At 49.0% G+C, this 14,707-nt stretch overlaps 1 protein-coding gene across 9 annotated transcripts in view; it reads left to right on the plus strand.

Moving 5' to 3' along the window:
* Positions 1 to 14,707, plus strand: part of DLGAP2 (DLG associated protein 2) — a 786,545-nt gene that overhangs the window by 437,419 nt on the left and 334,419 nt on the right. For all 9 annotated transcript variants that reach the window (XM_053900747.1, XM_053900746.1, XM_053900745.1 and 6 more), the window contains one exon: positions 3,264 to 3,296. In XM_053900747.1, coding sequence (XP_053756722.1) covers positions 3,264 to 3,296 — 33 coding nt within the window. The remainder of the gene's footprint in view (positions 1 to 3,263; positions 3,297 to 14,707) is intronic.

Here is a 14,707-nt window from a genome sequence, read left to right on the forward strand (position 1 = left end):
TGGTTCAGGTATAGATTATGGGCACATAAGATCATCAGGCAGATTTCTCTATCTTACGTCAATTAGCATAAATTAGTGTAGTCTTCTCCTAATTTAAATGAGACTCTGTACTAATGATGATGAATTCACAGTGTATCCAGTTTAATTCCCTTCTACATTGTGTCTCTTTTTTTAATGGGTGTTCCTGAGGGAAGACAGGTTGGCGTAGATCACATGCTCCTCCCTCCCGCCCACGTTGGGTAAATACTTAAGCTCATCAAACAGCTCACCTTTCTGTGAAACTTCCCCGGCGCATTTCCGGCAGAAAAAACGGTTGTAACGTGTATGTTCACTGTGCTTTGCGTGAGTTCAGGTAGAGTCCCCAGAGCTGGGCAGGCCTGCTGTCCTTGGGTTTCCGGACAGTCAGCTCCCAGGGCACTTAGGGAGGGGAGAGTCTGGTGCCCTGATGGTCAGGGACTTAGGAGGAAATGTCATTATAATGAGGTCAACAGGCCACCATTGACAGGGGTCACTGGTCTCAGCTTAAATTGTCATCTTGGAATATCTTCCTGATTGTGAGGGTGATGACGTCTATGATCCATGTAAAGTGGGGAACAGCACTTGGCCCCAGCCGCCTTCCACACACAGGCTGGCCGGTTCCCTCACATGAAAACCTGTGCTTGAGACTCGGGGCACGTGGAATTTCCGGTGCTCCCTGGGGTCGTTCTCATCAGTGTGGCAGTGGGTCCCCCAGGGATGCATTTGCCACAGACAAATGGAAAGCCTCACCACCCTGCTAACAGTCCCTGCAGCTCACGGCAGAAGACCCATGACGGAGCTTTACAGGAAATAGTTGGACTGTACCAAAGAGTGATGAGTTAGTCACGTTGTGTCCTGCCTGGGCTTAGAACACAGAGGATGATGGTTTCTTACCTGTGATCTTGCCGGAAATAATTTTTTTAAGGATAAGGCCTAGGTGCACTAATAATGAACTCCAAAATGGCATTTGCTTAAGCCTTGGACTCTGGAGAAGTTAATGCTGCCCGTGGTCAAACTGACATGCTTCCCCAGGCGCCTGGTGATCTTTGATTCACAGAATTGAATTCACTGTCAGTTACTGTGCTCTGATCATTATTGTGTGATCGCTGTGCCTTGAACTTGGTGGATAATTCTGACACCTGACCTGTGATGGGGATTGGATGTACTGAGAAATCCTATATTCCTGGATCAGGTTAGCACTTCGGGATGAGTGGGGATGCCAGTGTCTGAACTACGTCCTACTTGAGCAGCCTGGTGCTGAGTTCCGGTCTCTTGTAGGAGAAGGAAGGGTGGACGGAGGTCTTGGCTGAGGCTGGGCTGAGAGGTAAACCCGGCTCTCCCATGTGAGTGGCTCTGAACTCACGGCCGCCCTTGGCCCCAGGCTGCCCGCCTCCCTGGTCCCCTTCCCCAGCTCCTTGGTCTACTAGGGAGCCCTGAGCCATCACCTCTTTCTCCCCCATAGACACACATGCCTCCCAGAGGCCCCAGGAGAAGTTCCATTTCTGTCTGTCCTGTCACCATGAGGAGAGCCGGGGCCGGGGGACATCAGGCTCCTGTGTCATCGTGTGGCCAGGAAAAGGTCCCTTAGTGCAGGCAGCTCACCCACAGGGGAGGCAACAAGGGGTCTCCAGCATCATCTGGGGTGTGCTCAGCATCGTAGCCATGGTGCGCCACAGAGAAGGCAGATGCCGCTGTGCAAGGGGGGCCTGGCTTTTGAGATTTGAGTGATGCTCCTGGGGTGTCGCTGGGCACTGGGCAAGAGGTCCCTACTTCCTGTTTCCTGTGGATCCCCGATCAGTGGTGCTGTGAATTCATTGCTTATCTCTGCATCGATCACTGGCGTCCACTCCTGTGGCTGCAGGGATGTGGCCTCAGTGCTGTGCCAGCTGCCCTGTGTCCTGACCCCAGGCCTAAGTCCTGAGCCCACGTCTGTGTGCTTCTAGACCTTGGCGTGGTGTCCAAGGGAGCGAGGCCCCTGCACCTAGTTGTGGCCTCTCTGTTGAACACTCTGGCTCCCCCGTTTTCTGGATTCCCTCACTTGTCCCCTCCCAGCCTGTCCTGGCCACCAAGGTGGTCCTACCACAGACTGATGAACACACCACACTCGCCACTTCAGAAACCATTCCAGGCTTCTAATTTTACATTAAAAGAAAAAAAAAACCTCTCCGCTCCTTTTATGACTTTCAGTTCCCTTCCCAAACTGCCGGCAGTGTCTCCTCCCCACTTATCTGATGCTGATGCCCGCCAGCCCTGTCCTATCCTGCAGCCAGACTTGTCACTTGTCACTGGCCGTCTGCCTTCTCCCAAGCCTGTCCTCTGACTTGGATGCTCTTGTGCTATATTCCTCTCTACTGAAAATCCTACGTGTCCTTCGCGACTCAGCCCAGACGGTCTCTTCCATGAGCCCTTTGCTGCTCCTTGGGGTTGGAGTGGAAGGAGGCCACATTCCCCTGAGTGCCCGGTGCCTGATGGGCTGAATGAATGCATTTGTCACTCAGCCCTCCTGTCCCTGCGTGGAGGATACCAGTGTCCCCATTCTGGAGCCACGGGGGTGAGTCACCTGCCCAGAGTTACTCAGGAAGGTGGACAGTGACCTGGGGCCAAAGTCTGACCTCTTCCTCCAAAAGACAAATATAGCCATTTGCACCTCCATTTACTGTATTGTGTTTGTTACGGTCATTTCCCTACGTGAATGCCACAACCCCAAGTGTCTTGGGTGTGTTTTGCAGGGCCTGACGCAGAGGCATGGTCCTGCTCAGTGAGGACACTCAGTGCTTATAGGCTTAGTGTTTTTACTGAGATATAGTATCGTCCTTTTGCTCATAATTGTGTGTGCCTGGAAGCAGATACAAGGGTTGTAATCATAGTAAAGGTTTAGATGTTAAATTAGGTGATATAACATAACATTTATTTCAGCTAAGTGATTTGTGTTGAGTCATACACAGTCATGAAAACATGTTTAATGTGTGCATGTGCATATGACAAAGAGAGATCAGTATTCTACTGAAATGTAATATGTGAGGTATTTGCTAAGGTAGTTTCTCTGAAACGGAGTTTGCTCAGGTGCGGGAGCCGTGCTGGCTGTGGCATGGAGATGGCCACCCATGTCTGTGAGGCAGGTGGATGCAGCTGGACGGCACCCGTCTCTCCAGCGGGCGGTTCTGTCATTGCTCTGTCGTTTAACCTGTGGCGCCAGCTGGAGACCCCTCAGTAACGGCCTCTCTCTCTCTCTCTTCCTTTTGCAGAATCCCAGTGCACCCTCTGCGGGGAGCCGGAAGGTGAGTGTACTCGTCCTTACCCCTGCCTCCCGTGGGCGTGGCGGGGGCTCCACGGTGGCTCATATGTTGTGTTGGACGGTGACAGACGGCGGTGAGGCGCGCCCAAGCGCGTGTTACAAATTGGAAGCATTCTTCAAGGTGTTTGATGGAAAATGGATAAAATCATCTGTGTGATGTATAGGATGAGGGTAGGGAGGAGGTAATTTCCCTAGGAAAGTGGAATCACGACCAAATTACAGCATTTTTCCTTTTTGTTTTGGATTTAGAGATTTTCATCCGGTTTCTCTGGGTAATAAATTCCAGCATTAGAAATACGTATTTCTTGGTTTTCAATATATTAGCAAAAGTCCTGATGAGCCTCCTATGAAATAGGACCTCGGAAAACCATTCCTTAGTATTAGTGACTAAATCTGAGAGACACAGCATGAACTTTGCTGGTGATCAGCGATATTAAACAATATACGATAATTTGAATTTTATGTGTCTACAATACTTTCCAAAGTAGAGCTCCTGGTTATATGATTTAACTATCTTCCAAAATTGTTAAGGCCAAAATCTGTCACATTTTTCAGTGTCACAATAAAAAATAAAATGTGGTCAGCACAGGACCTCCGCTAATGGGGGGATTGATTTCTGGGGTCAGAGCAGTAACTTCTCGCTTGGCGCACTGCAGAAGCCTCGCGATGGCCTCTGAAGTATGTCCACGACCCCAAAGTGACTGTGATAAGTGCACGGAGCTATGTAAGTGTAGTCATACTCACTGGGAAGATTTTTACCCACAAGCTGAAAAAAAAAAGTGAATATTGGGTTAACTTGGAAATTCCATCAAACACTCTTGTTTCTTCAGTTTTGTGGTTGAGATATGGCTAAGTTTTCAGAGTTCTTGCTGTGTTGTTTATGGAATTTATTACGCACAGATACGGCTGTGGCAAAGTGCACTAAGTTAAAGTGTAAAGTCTTAAGTGTCACTGTTACAGAAAACACGCGACTTTGGACCCCTGGTGTTTCCAGGGTCACAGAAGAGTCGGGTGTCAGAGTCGGGGGTCGCAGAGGGCCCTCCGGGGCAGGTTCCTGATGAGAGCGGCTGCCTCCTGACTGCTCTCCCAGGACCCCTCTCCCAGGTGCTGAGGGTGTGGTGGGTGCTGACAACGTTCTCCAGCGTGTCTGTGTCCTTCCGGCATTTGGAGATTCTATTCCTTCTCCTCATACAATTTGTGTTGTCTTTCCCACGCCGGGAACGTGCACGTCACGCGACTGCTCCCTGTGCACTCCCTTTGCCCACTCCCAACATATGCGCTTTTTGCTGAACGTTTTCCGTGTGCTCCGTGCTCTGGAGAAACCCTGAGATATAAGAGAGAGCTGTACCTCGTGGCTTGTCCACGCCACATCATGCTTTCTCGTCTGCTTGGCCCTGTTCACAGTGTCTGTCGTCTGCGGTCTGTGTGCGTCCTGTGGTCTTCAGCTCTTTGCTGCTTCACGCTGTCCTGAAAGAGCAGATTTCGGTTGCCACAAATCGGTAGAGCTCACGTGGGAGGGTGTGGTTGAATCCAGGTGGTGTTGAATCGAGGGTGCGGTTGAATCAAGGTGGGAGTCTTCGCTCAGGGATAGGTGTCTGTGTGTTCCTGTGGACGCCCTGGTCGTGGGACCCCGGGGCTGACCTCCGCGCAGGGGCCTTCTGCGCTGCGGGCTGGGGTGGGGTCCTTCGCCTGGAGCGTCCCAGCCCCACCCTGTCCGACATCAGCCCTGTGTCTGCCCGTCCTGGACAGTCGCCGCTGTGCCCCCAGCAGCCTGCTGTTGCCTCACGTCCACATTACAGACATTGTCCATGCACACCCAAGGTGTCACGATGTCAGAAGAGGGAAGAGATACGGCCTTAGTCTGGGGGCAGCTCCAGCTGTAGATGTGAAGCAAGACCTGCTTTACTCAAAGAACAATCCCAGTTGTCCAACCCCAGGAGACTGAGGGGCAGGGAGACTGAGGCCGAGCCTGTGGGGCCGTGGGACACACTGCCGCCGGTCCCCTTCTCCTCTGCGAGCCCAGTCTCTGCAGCCCATCAGCGTCTCAGATAAGCAAGCGAGGTATCCGTAGATCAGAGAAAGGGAGGGAAGATTTGATGGCATGGTCTCAGCTGGGCTTTACTTTTTGAAAGGCACTATCATGCATATTCATACATTTTTAAATCGTTTAAGTAATTAGTCTAAGTGAGAGCTGCCTGAGTGCAGTGAGTGGAATCAGAAATCAGTTTTTTTGTTCCGTAATTTCTTGCAGCTTCTATGAGTTAACTCATAAAGGCTGTTGCACAGAAAGGATCAGAGCCGGAGGCTGGTGCAGAACGCAGTCAGATCTGGGTGCACTGTGCTCATTCCATCCACAAGGTTAAGGCATCAACTCATTAAGCTTCTCTCTTTCTTGTCAGAAGGCTGTTAACAGTCTTTCTCTGCTAAACCAGTGAAGTGGGAAACACCTATTTGCATTTTAATGATTAGTTCTCTTGGAGGAAGCTAGTTCTTTGGGTTCAGATTGAATAATTAGCATTGTCTCAGATGATAATATCTGTCAGGCTGCCAGACTAGGAACAAAGTTTATGGGGTCCTGGAGACCTGAGGATGCCACAATTGGGGATCCCTGTTTCTCAGAGAACATACATTTGTAATTGTACATGAAACGTAGACCACAATTTCAGTATGCAAATTTGCTTATACTTTCCACCTTGCAAGGTTTCTGAAATTTGGATGACTATGTTCTCAACAGGAAAATGTTTAATGGAATTTCTTGTTACTTGTGGGTATCTTTCTTCCTAGCAAGAATATACAGACAGTTCAAGTCTGAAAGCTGCGAGGAGGGGCTGCCAGAACGTGGAGGGGCTCCTTACTCAGCCAGACTCACCGTGCCATGGGCGGGGAGACGGTGACCATAGTGTTTTGCCACACTAGAGACCAATTTAAAAAAACAACAACGATTAGAATCTGCTAAGGGCATTCTTGTTATAATAGTTAGCGATAGTCCTTGAGTAGTAAGACTGTCCCTATTTGTATCATGTTCTGAGTGGTTCCTGCTGTCTTTAGACACGGGAGTGACTGCACTTTAACTGGCAAGATCACGCAGTCGGTCTATGTTGATGCTGCAAGCATGACAGAGGGCTTCGTGTGATATAACCCATCAGTTTGATGCAGGAAAATACTTGAAGAGTATATGATCCTTTCAGACTGTATTGACGGACACATGATAACACTTGCTTTTTAACCAGACCACAGGGAACGTTGCCTAGAACCACAGACGTCAATTCCTGGACACGCCTGTTTGTTTACTTTTTTATGCTTCAATTTGCTCTCCTAGCAAATAGATTTTCTGATATGGGAAGACAGATAATGGTGCCTACAAGGGTTTAGGAAGACTGATTAGAGACCCCTGCAATGGAATAACAGTGCCTTCCATCTACATTACTTAACCCAATTAAAACTAAGGAATAAATTGAGCTACTTAATATAAATTTGGTGCAAAGGAATAATGCTACAAAAACGTTTGGATGGGTTTTAGCCTGGAAGACTTTTAGCGATACTTGCCCTAAGAGCCAAAGTAGACCATTTATGGAGGCATCGATATATAGTAGATTATTTGGAAAATGTTGTTTATAAAAATTCTGGTCCCAGAGCAAAATTCAAGTTCAAAAAAAAAAAAAACCCACAAAATAAGAGACTTTCTTTTAAAATCTGTTTTGTTTTCTACTTTGATCATTTCAGGACACAAATTGCATACTGCTTTTAGAATTTTGGACAGACATACAGACTATTATATTTCACTACGAATAGAAGGAACCTGATGAGGTTTTGGGGTGATGGTGGGGTGATGGGGTCCAGAGAAAGAATTCTTGAAGACATTTGTGATGCAACAAGGTGATTTTATTAAAGCACAGGGACAGGACCTGTGGGCAGGAAGAGCTGCCCTGGGACGCTGAAGAGAGGCTGGTTATATACTAATGGAAATAAAGTCCAGGGGAAGTTTGCAATGAGATTTTCACACATTATAGAAGACTCCCAGGATCCCAGATGCCTAGTTATTGTCAAGCTAAGGTTGTTTTCCCTCCAGCAGAGATTAGCATTAAGACATGCTAAGTTCCTGGAGAAACATTTTGCTCTGCTGGCCCCAAGTATCTATCAATGGGCTGCAGGTTATAAGGACATTTAGTTTTATCTGCCATTTCCTTCTGCCTTTGTTTCCACATCACTATGGAGGGTGATGTTGGGGCTCCAGGAAACTGAGTCTGTAGGTTTCTGGAGATTAGGTTATTGATAAGATTGCCTTTTTCTTGTAATTTACTAAGATATTTGTAAACTATGGAGACCCATGTCCTGCATGACTGTGATCTCTGTCGGTTAATCCTTTGTTTTCTTTCCTCTCTTTTGTCCTTGGGCAGCCAGGAGAGCCTGAGGAATGTCACACATATCCCACCTGTGGGGGTGGTGGGGCTAGCTTGTACTTTGTCCTCAGCCCACCACAGGCTCCCTCATCAGAACCCAAGCTACCTCTTCTCTTCCTCACTCATGACAAAGAAAAAGTGGAAAATGTTTCCTGGATTTACTAGCATTCTGTTCTTGATTTTTTATTTGTTTATTTATTTATTTTTAACTGTTTATTTTATTTTTGAGAGAGACAGACAGAATGCGAGTGGGTTAGGGGCAGAGAGAGAGGGAGACACAGAATCCGATGCAGGCTCCAGGCTTTGAGCTGTCAGCACAGAGCCCGACGTGGGGCTCGAACTCACGAGCTGTGAGATCATGACCTGAGCTGAATTCGGACGCTCAACCAACTGAGCCACCCAGGCGCCCCTGTTCTTGATTTTTTAATGTAAGTGTTGAAGATTTGCCTCCCAAATGACTCCAAACACCGTAAAACTTCCATTCTGTTTTTGCGCCGTAATTGAGTAGATATCTTCCTAAGATTTTAGGATCTCTCAACAATTGGAGAAAAATAGGAAGGCTGCTTTTCAAGGCCTGGGCATCGTAGGTTTGAAAAGAAATGTTTTGGCCCCACCTCTGGGCTCACGGAAGCCGAATGCGTCAGCACCTCACCTGTAGCTGCTGCCCTGTATTGTGTGCAGATCAGACCTCTTTAATTGTATGCTTTGGGTAAAAATGGTCTTTTCTGATTGCTATTCTTGGAGATTTGTGGAAGAAAACCAGCATTTAGTAAGTTCTGAACATGTGCCAGGCACTGGAGAAAAAATTAGCGTTGCTTAGGAACCGAAGAATTCAACTGGTTTTTGAGAGAAAACAGAATTCCATTCCAGCCGATCTGTGTTCTGGGACCTTCGAATGGTTAGTGTTTTAGTACAAATCGGAACATACTGTTGAGGATACAAGAAGGAAAACTGTTGGTCTCGCCAGGTTAGGATGGAGGGTGGCAGGAGCTCTTCTCGTTGTGTCGTAAACACACCAAACTGTGCAGCAGGTCAGAGCTGCTTTGGGTGTGCACCTGAGCTTGAGTGGAGGAAGGCAAAGCTCTGGGCCCCAGATAAGAAACACTTTTAAACCAGAGGAGAGGCAAGACTCAAGCCGCAGTAGCCCCTGAGAAATAAAACCCAAAGGGGGTGCTGGGATGGGTGGAGGCAGAACAGCCTGGCAGGTGTGGGGTGCAGGTGCTGGGACCCTGCCCCGGAGTGAAACTGCAGAATCTCAACAGGTTTCCCCGTGTGAGAGAAGACTAGAGAACCCTGACCTAGAAGGCATAGCGGAAGCCCAGCACGGTTCCAGGGTCATGGGAAGAGTATAAAGTTACCAGCAAGGAATGCACACTCCAGGCGTGGACGTGAGATCTGAGCCCCCGCGCCTGTGTGCCACAGAAGGCCACTTGGTGAAATAGATGTGAAAATCGTTCCCAAATCAGTTACGGTTCTGTCAGAACCTGAGAGCCGCAGTGGGATCAAAATCACAAATTATCTACAGAATCGTTGACCACATGGGACTCCCCCTTTCCTAAAAACGAAAAAACCCACTTTAGATAAACAAGCATACAAAAAACGATTTTAACCCACATAAAGAAAGCTCAAGGGGATGGGAACACAGGATAGAAGGGTGGGCTTGTACAGATACTGGCTGTGTTTCAATTACTAATCAGGTTTTGAAAAGGAACAGAAGTCTTGATAAAATAACTACCTAGTACAACAAAACGATGAAAGGACAGACGGCGTATCTAAAGACAGGAAATGTCATTTAAATTCACTGCTGTGTGGGGATTGCCAGGAGAAGGTGACAAACCCAAACCCCAGTAGTAGAGCCCTTGTCTCCGTGCACAGGGTCGTGCTGGGGGGACTGATCACCCAGGTGAGAGCAGACGAGCGCTCAGAGGGGGTCCTGTGGCCCAGGCACCCTGACTGGGAACGCTGCCTACTGTCTGCCAAGGGGTTCCTGCCGCGTTCAGGAAGTTTCCTCTTGTTCAGCCACAGTTCTCCTACACTTGTGACTGTCTCCGCAGGTGTTTATGCAACCAACCATGCTTTTGTTGGAAGTATTTGCAGAAATGTAGGATCCTTTTGGTTTCTAGATGGACACAGATTCACTTGGAGCACGTTCTCTTGGTGGGGACGGTGTGAAGGAGGAAGCAGCGTCTCTGCTGTCCCCTCACTGGGTCTCCAAGCGCTCAGAGAACCCAGACTCCCCTCTCAGCGTTTATAGCCAGCTGTGAACATCTGCTCCCAAAGCCCGTGTCAGACTGCACTGTCTCCTGCTTCAGATGCTGTCAGAATCCCTCATCAGCACTCCACATGCAGACTCTTTCAAACATGCCACAGTGTGCCTTTCCACCCATGTTTGTGGCAGGTAACACATACCCATTTTTGGGTCCCTACCTGGGGACATAGGGCCCCGTGAGTTCATTCTGGACGTGGAAGGAGTTTCTGCAGTGCAGTGGGCAGAGGAAGGAGAGTGGTGTGTGGGGAGCATGCACATGTGCGTGTGAGTGTGTCTGTGTGTGTGGGCACGTGTGCCTATACATATCTGTACGTGTGTATATGTGTGTGCGTGAGCACGTGTGAGGTCAACATGGAGAAAGGCACGAGGAGTGGCCTACGTTTGTTATCTTAGCAGAGGTTAGGGCTTGCGTGGATGGGGGGAGAGGGGACACGTGATACTTTTTCTTAAAGACAGAGAAGTCCAGGAGCAGACTTGAAGGTCAGCCCCAGCGCCATCTGCGATAAGCCCCGCGTCCTTCCCATCAGACACCCTCTGTCGTGCCTCGTCTTATGCTCCATACAAGGTCCTTCTCCGCGGATGCCTGTCAGAGCCTGATGTGCCTTGGGCCTGTGACGGGGCACCACGAGCAGAGGGGCCGTGTCGTTCTCATCTCCACAGCCGGGGGTGCACTTCACAGTTGTGTGTGTCTGAGCCAAATGCATAAAACTGACCACTCCGATATCTGGTCTCATTACCAGCAGAGGCAGTTTTGTCAGCCGCGCTTAGAATCAGAGGTGAAGCCACAGCTACTAAATATGATAAAATAGAGTGAACGTGGGGATGAGTTACATAGACCATCTGGTGTCTGAGACTCGGTCACAATTATGCATTTATGCAGAATGATATAAAATGCACAAATGAACCCTAATTTGCACATTTCTATTTTTTTTAGATTATTCAATATCTGAGATTCAGGCATTCAGCTGGCGCTGAAGCAATTTTACCTCATTAATGTGCTCAAGGAATAAGTAAATGCTCTATCTTTCTGGTCACCGACCAATTTAAATATCAGGTTGCAGATTTAGTATGTTTAGGTAAAGTACTGTCTATTTTCTTGTTGCTAAACTCATGACTATTGGCTGCATTTTGAAGCATATTCGGAAGAGAAAGTACAGATGGGATATGTGCAGTCCGACGTAGAGGACGAGCCGACTGGAGCCCCCTGGAATTGAAAATAGGTCGTCTTCAGTTCTGGAGAAGGGCTGACGAGAGAAATTTCACATGAGGACAGGGTCCGCCGTTCATCTTCCACGTTGGGATGTTGCCTGTTGGAAAGGAAGAGTTTGTTGTCAAATCTGCGTCTCGTCCGTGCTCTCATGATGTGGGCATGAAATACCCCACACGCGGTGTCTTGGGTTGGTCTGCCTCGAGACCTGTGTCCCTGAGAGAGCCCTTGCGGCTCCTGGAGCTCCAGGAATGAGAGGCTGAGTGACTCCTGGTCCCAATAACGACGTGTCCACACAGAGGCTATATTATCTGCACGTATTACTCGTCTTCCCCTAGTGGCTAACCGCGTGCTTTCGGCTAGCCCCTGGCAAACATGGCGGGGATGCTGGGGGAGGCTCGTTCTGGGTTGGCGGGTACCACCACGGCCCACGGACGAGCAGGCATCCGTGTGCCTTGCGCCTGCGGGCTGGGAGAGCTTCGTGGGCCAACAGCCCGTGTAGATGCGCCCTTCTGCAGTGCGGCCCTGCTGTCGGCCTGCGAGGGGCCCTGACCCTCGATACAACCAGGCCTCAACTTCTGGGGCCTCCGACTCACTTCCTGCTGGGCAGGCTGTCACCCAGCCTGTCCGTCCGCAGCGTCTCCAAAGGAGGGGACGTGAGCCCGAGGTCAGGCCGGCGACCTCTCTTGCACACACCCGTGTTCTAGCTCATACACGTGACTGGGTTTTAGATAGCACGCATCTTTTTAAGTGGCTGACAGAAAGGAGAAACCATTTTCTCCGAAAGCCCTCGTTATGATTAGTGATACGTATTCCTAATTTCGCTTTCCTCTCTGATTGTTGCATCTCATTAGCTACGCATGAATCATAAATGCCTGGGGATTTTGCAGCATCGGCCTCCGTGTGCCAGCCTCGGAGGGGAATGTCCGACATGCAGTTAGCGTGCGTCCCCCGTCCCCCCCCCTCCCCCCCAGCCTCCCATCCGATGGCCCAGGGCTCGCTGTGGGTCTGGACATCAGCCCCGTGCTTTGAGGGCCCACAGACGCGGGCAGGGTGCTTGCCCAGGATGAGGTCGCCGTGGCAAGGCCGGCAGCGGTCTGGGAAGCACAAAAGCAAGCTGGGTCTAGGACAACTTTTTCTGAAAAGAAATGAGCCGAAGTTCTTTCTTGGTGGGGTTGTTGAGGGGCTCACGTGAAATGACATGTGTGGAAGGACTTGCAGATCTTAAAATCCATGTGTTCCTGGGTTGGGGAGAGTTTTCAGGAACGGCCTCACCAGTAAACATGCCACAGATGATGGACTTTCCCCGTTTCTCCCTTAGACAGGCCATCGTCCCCTCTGAGCTCCGTTCACAGCGGACCCTCATACAAAGCCTTCCCCTGGGGAGCAAGGGTGGTTTTACAGTTTATAAATTATGTGGGCCGTCTCCTCAACATGGGCGGCGGTGTGTGGGCCGGGATGCCGGATGCACAGGGCTGGGAACCAGCTACTTGGATGTACGTGCAAGGTGACTTTGGTCGGGAGAAGTCACACTTGTCAGAACACATCTGTCAGGCTAGAAATGTATGGAAAGGTGGACACACAGTGTGGCACCTCAGTGCATATGTTATTCATTGTCAAGACTTTATCGACTAATAAGATACAAAATCACTGCTTTTGCTCTAAAGCATAGTTTTTGAAATACATGTCTACTATGTGGACTCCTGCCTTCTATCTAAGGTTACTGAGTTTCTGGGGAGAGATCGAGGCTCTGAGTCTGGTAGAAAGGGAGTCGGCAGGAACCAGGAGCCCCTGTCCCAGCATCTGTTGTTAATTCGGAGCGTGGGCTTTCAGTAGCACTCAACCCCGTGGGCACGAGTTCTCACCCGGAAACGCTCCACGTCTTACAGTTGTGTGTCTGCACATGTGTGTATGCCTGCACAGTGAAGTCTGCCTTCAGAGGCTGGCTGCTATTTTCTGGGTGCTCTGCATACGCACAAGTTGGTTTCCATGACGCTGTGCATCATTGACCTGCTGTTTAGCGAAACTCTGTGTTTTATTATTAGACATGACGCGAACAAGGCAGATGGGAACCAGTCTTTCAAAATTGTGTTGAGGGATGAGCCACGTCCCGTTATGCCCACTCACGTTCCTCCCCCACATCTTTGCAAAGTCCGCGGTGGTTAATTTTGGCAGATTACCTGCTACCGGAGTAAAGAGTTATCAATTAAATGAACAAGTGAGAAATGTACAAATGAAAATGTGTGAAGAGGTTAAAAAAGACCATACATTAAGAAGACAGAACTAGAACTAAACAGATTTTTGTGCAAATCTTGCTGTCTCCCCTTAGAACCTGCAGACCTTGAACAAATCATGTAACGTCACAGAGTCTGAAGTCCTCATGTATAGAGTGGGTAAGACGGTACCCTCATCTCAAGGCCGTTCTGAAAATGACAGTGTTGAGCATAGTGCCTGGTGCAGAGTGGGGACTCAGGGAGGTGTGTGCTGTATTTTGCTGCTTACTTCTTTGTTCAGTTGTTGATTCCATTTCTGTGGTTTGCATTGGTGTCTGCCAGGCATTATTATCCTAGGTGTCGGGGACGTGCCCGGCTATGCATCTAAAGAAAACGTAAGAGTTAAAACGATAGTCGTAATAGTTACAAGCACACCAGTAGTGGCATTGTAGCGATAACGATAATCAACGTGGTCTTGCGAAAAGTGGTTCTCACATGCAGTCAGACTTTGCACATGAATGATTTCTATCCAGGCTTCTTTGACTCAGAAGGCAAAGAGGGACTTTGGGGTAAGGAGAGAACAGAAGAGAGAGGGAGGGCTCTTTTTTTGTCTTTCACATTTTAGGAGTCTTGTGAGACATAGCTGTAGAAACCTTTCTTGTCTGTCTGCAATGAGTTTCTCATCCCAGTTGGAAACTAAGAGCCCACAGCCGATGGGTACGTCACTGTACCTGCAGTGTGTGCGTTAGTGCCTGGCAGGTAGTAGGAGCACAGAGGAGATTTGTGAACTCGCGGTCAGGCTAACACACCGCTGACTCGCTGAGCAAAGCACAGGGAATTGTACAGAGTAGGTACTTCCCAGGTGCATTATCCTGATTCTGTTAAAGCCTGGAGAGAGAAGCAGAGAACCTTCACATTCGGGTGGACCTCGTACCAGCCCTTCAGCATTGTCGTCATGAGCGCTTGAACTGGGAGAGGTGTACGGTGGGAGGCGACTGGAAGGAAGGGAGAACGGGGTCACGATTCGCCTTGAGAAATTGCTCAGGACTCCTGAGCAAAATGTGAATTTTATTTTGAGTCTTTGTGGGGATGATTCGGTGGGAATTCTTGGGAATATAATTAAGAGCAGTCCTTAGAGGGACAAACTAAACCAACATTGAGGAATGTTCCAGAGCGTTGACGTGGATTCCACGTTGCTGCTGACAAATTTGAGTGGTTTATATACAGAAAGCTGACCTAAGATGGCTCTTCCAACAGACACGCTTCTTACTGCTCTTGAACAATGAAATTATAATGATGTTGGTA

The sequence above is a fragment of the Panthera pardus genome, unplaced genomic scaffold, assembly GCF_024362965.1.
Source record: "Panthera pardus isolate Hobbes unplaced genomic scaffold, ASM2436296v1 HiC_scaffold_13, whole genome shotgun sequence".
In the NCBI taxonomy this organism is placed as follows: Eukaryota; Metazoa; Chordata; class Mammalia; order Carnivora; family Felidae; genus Panthera; species Panthera pardus.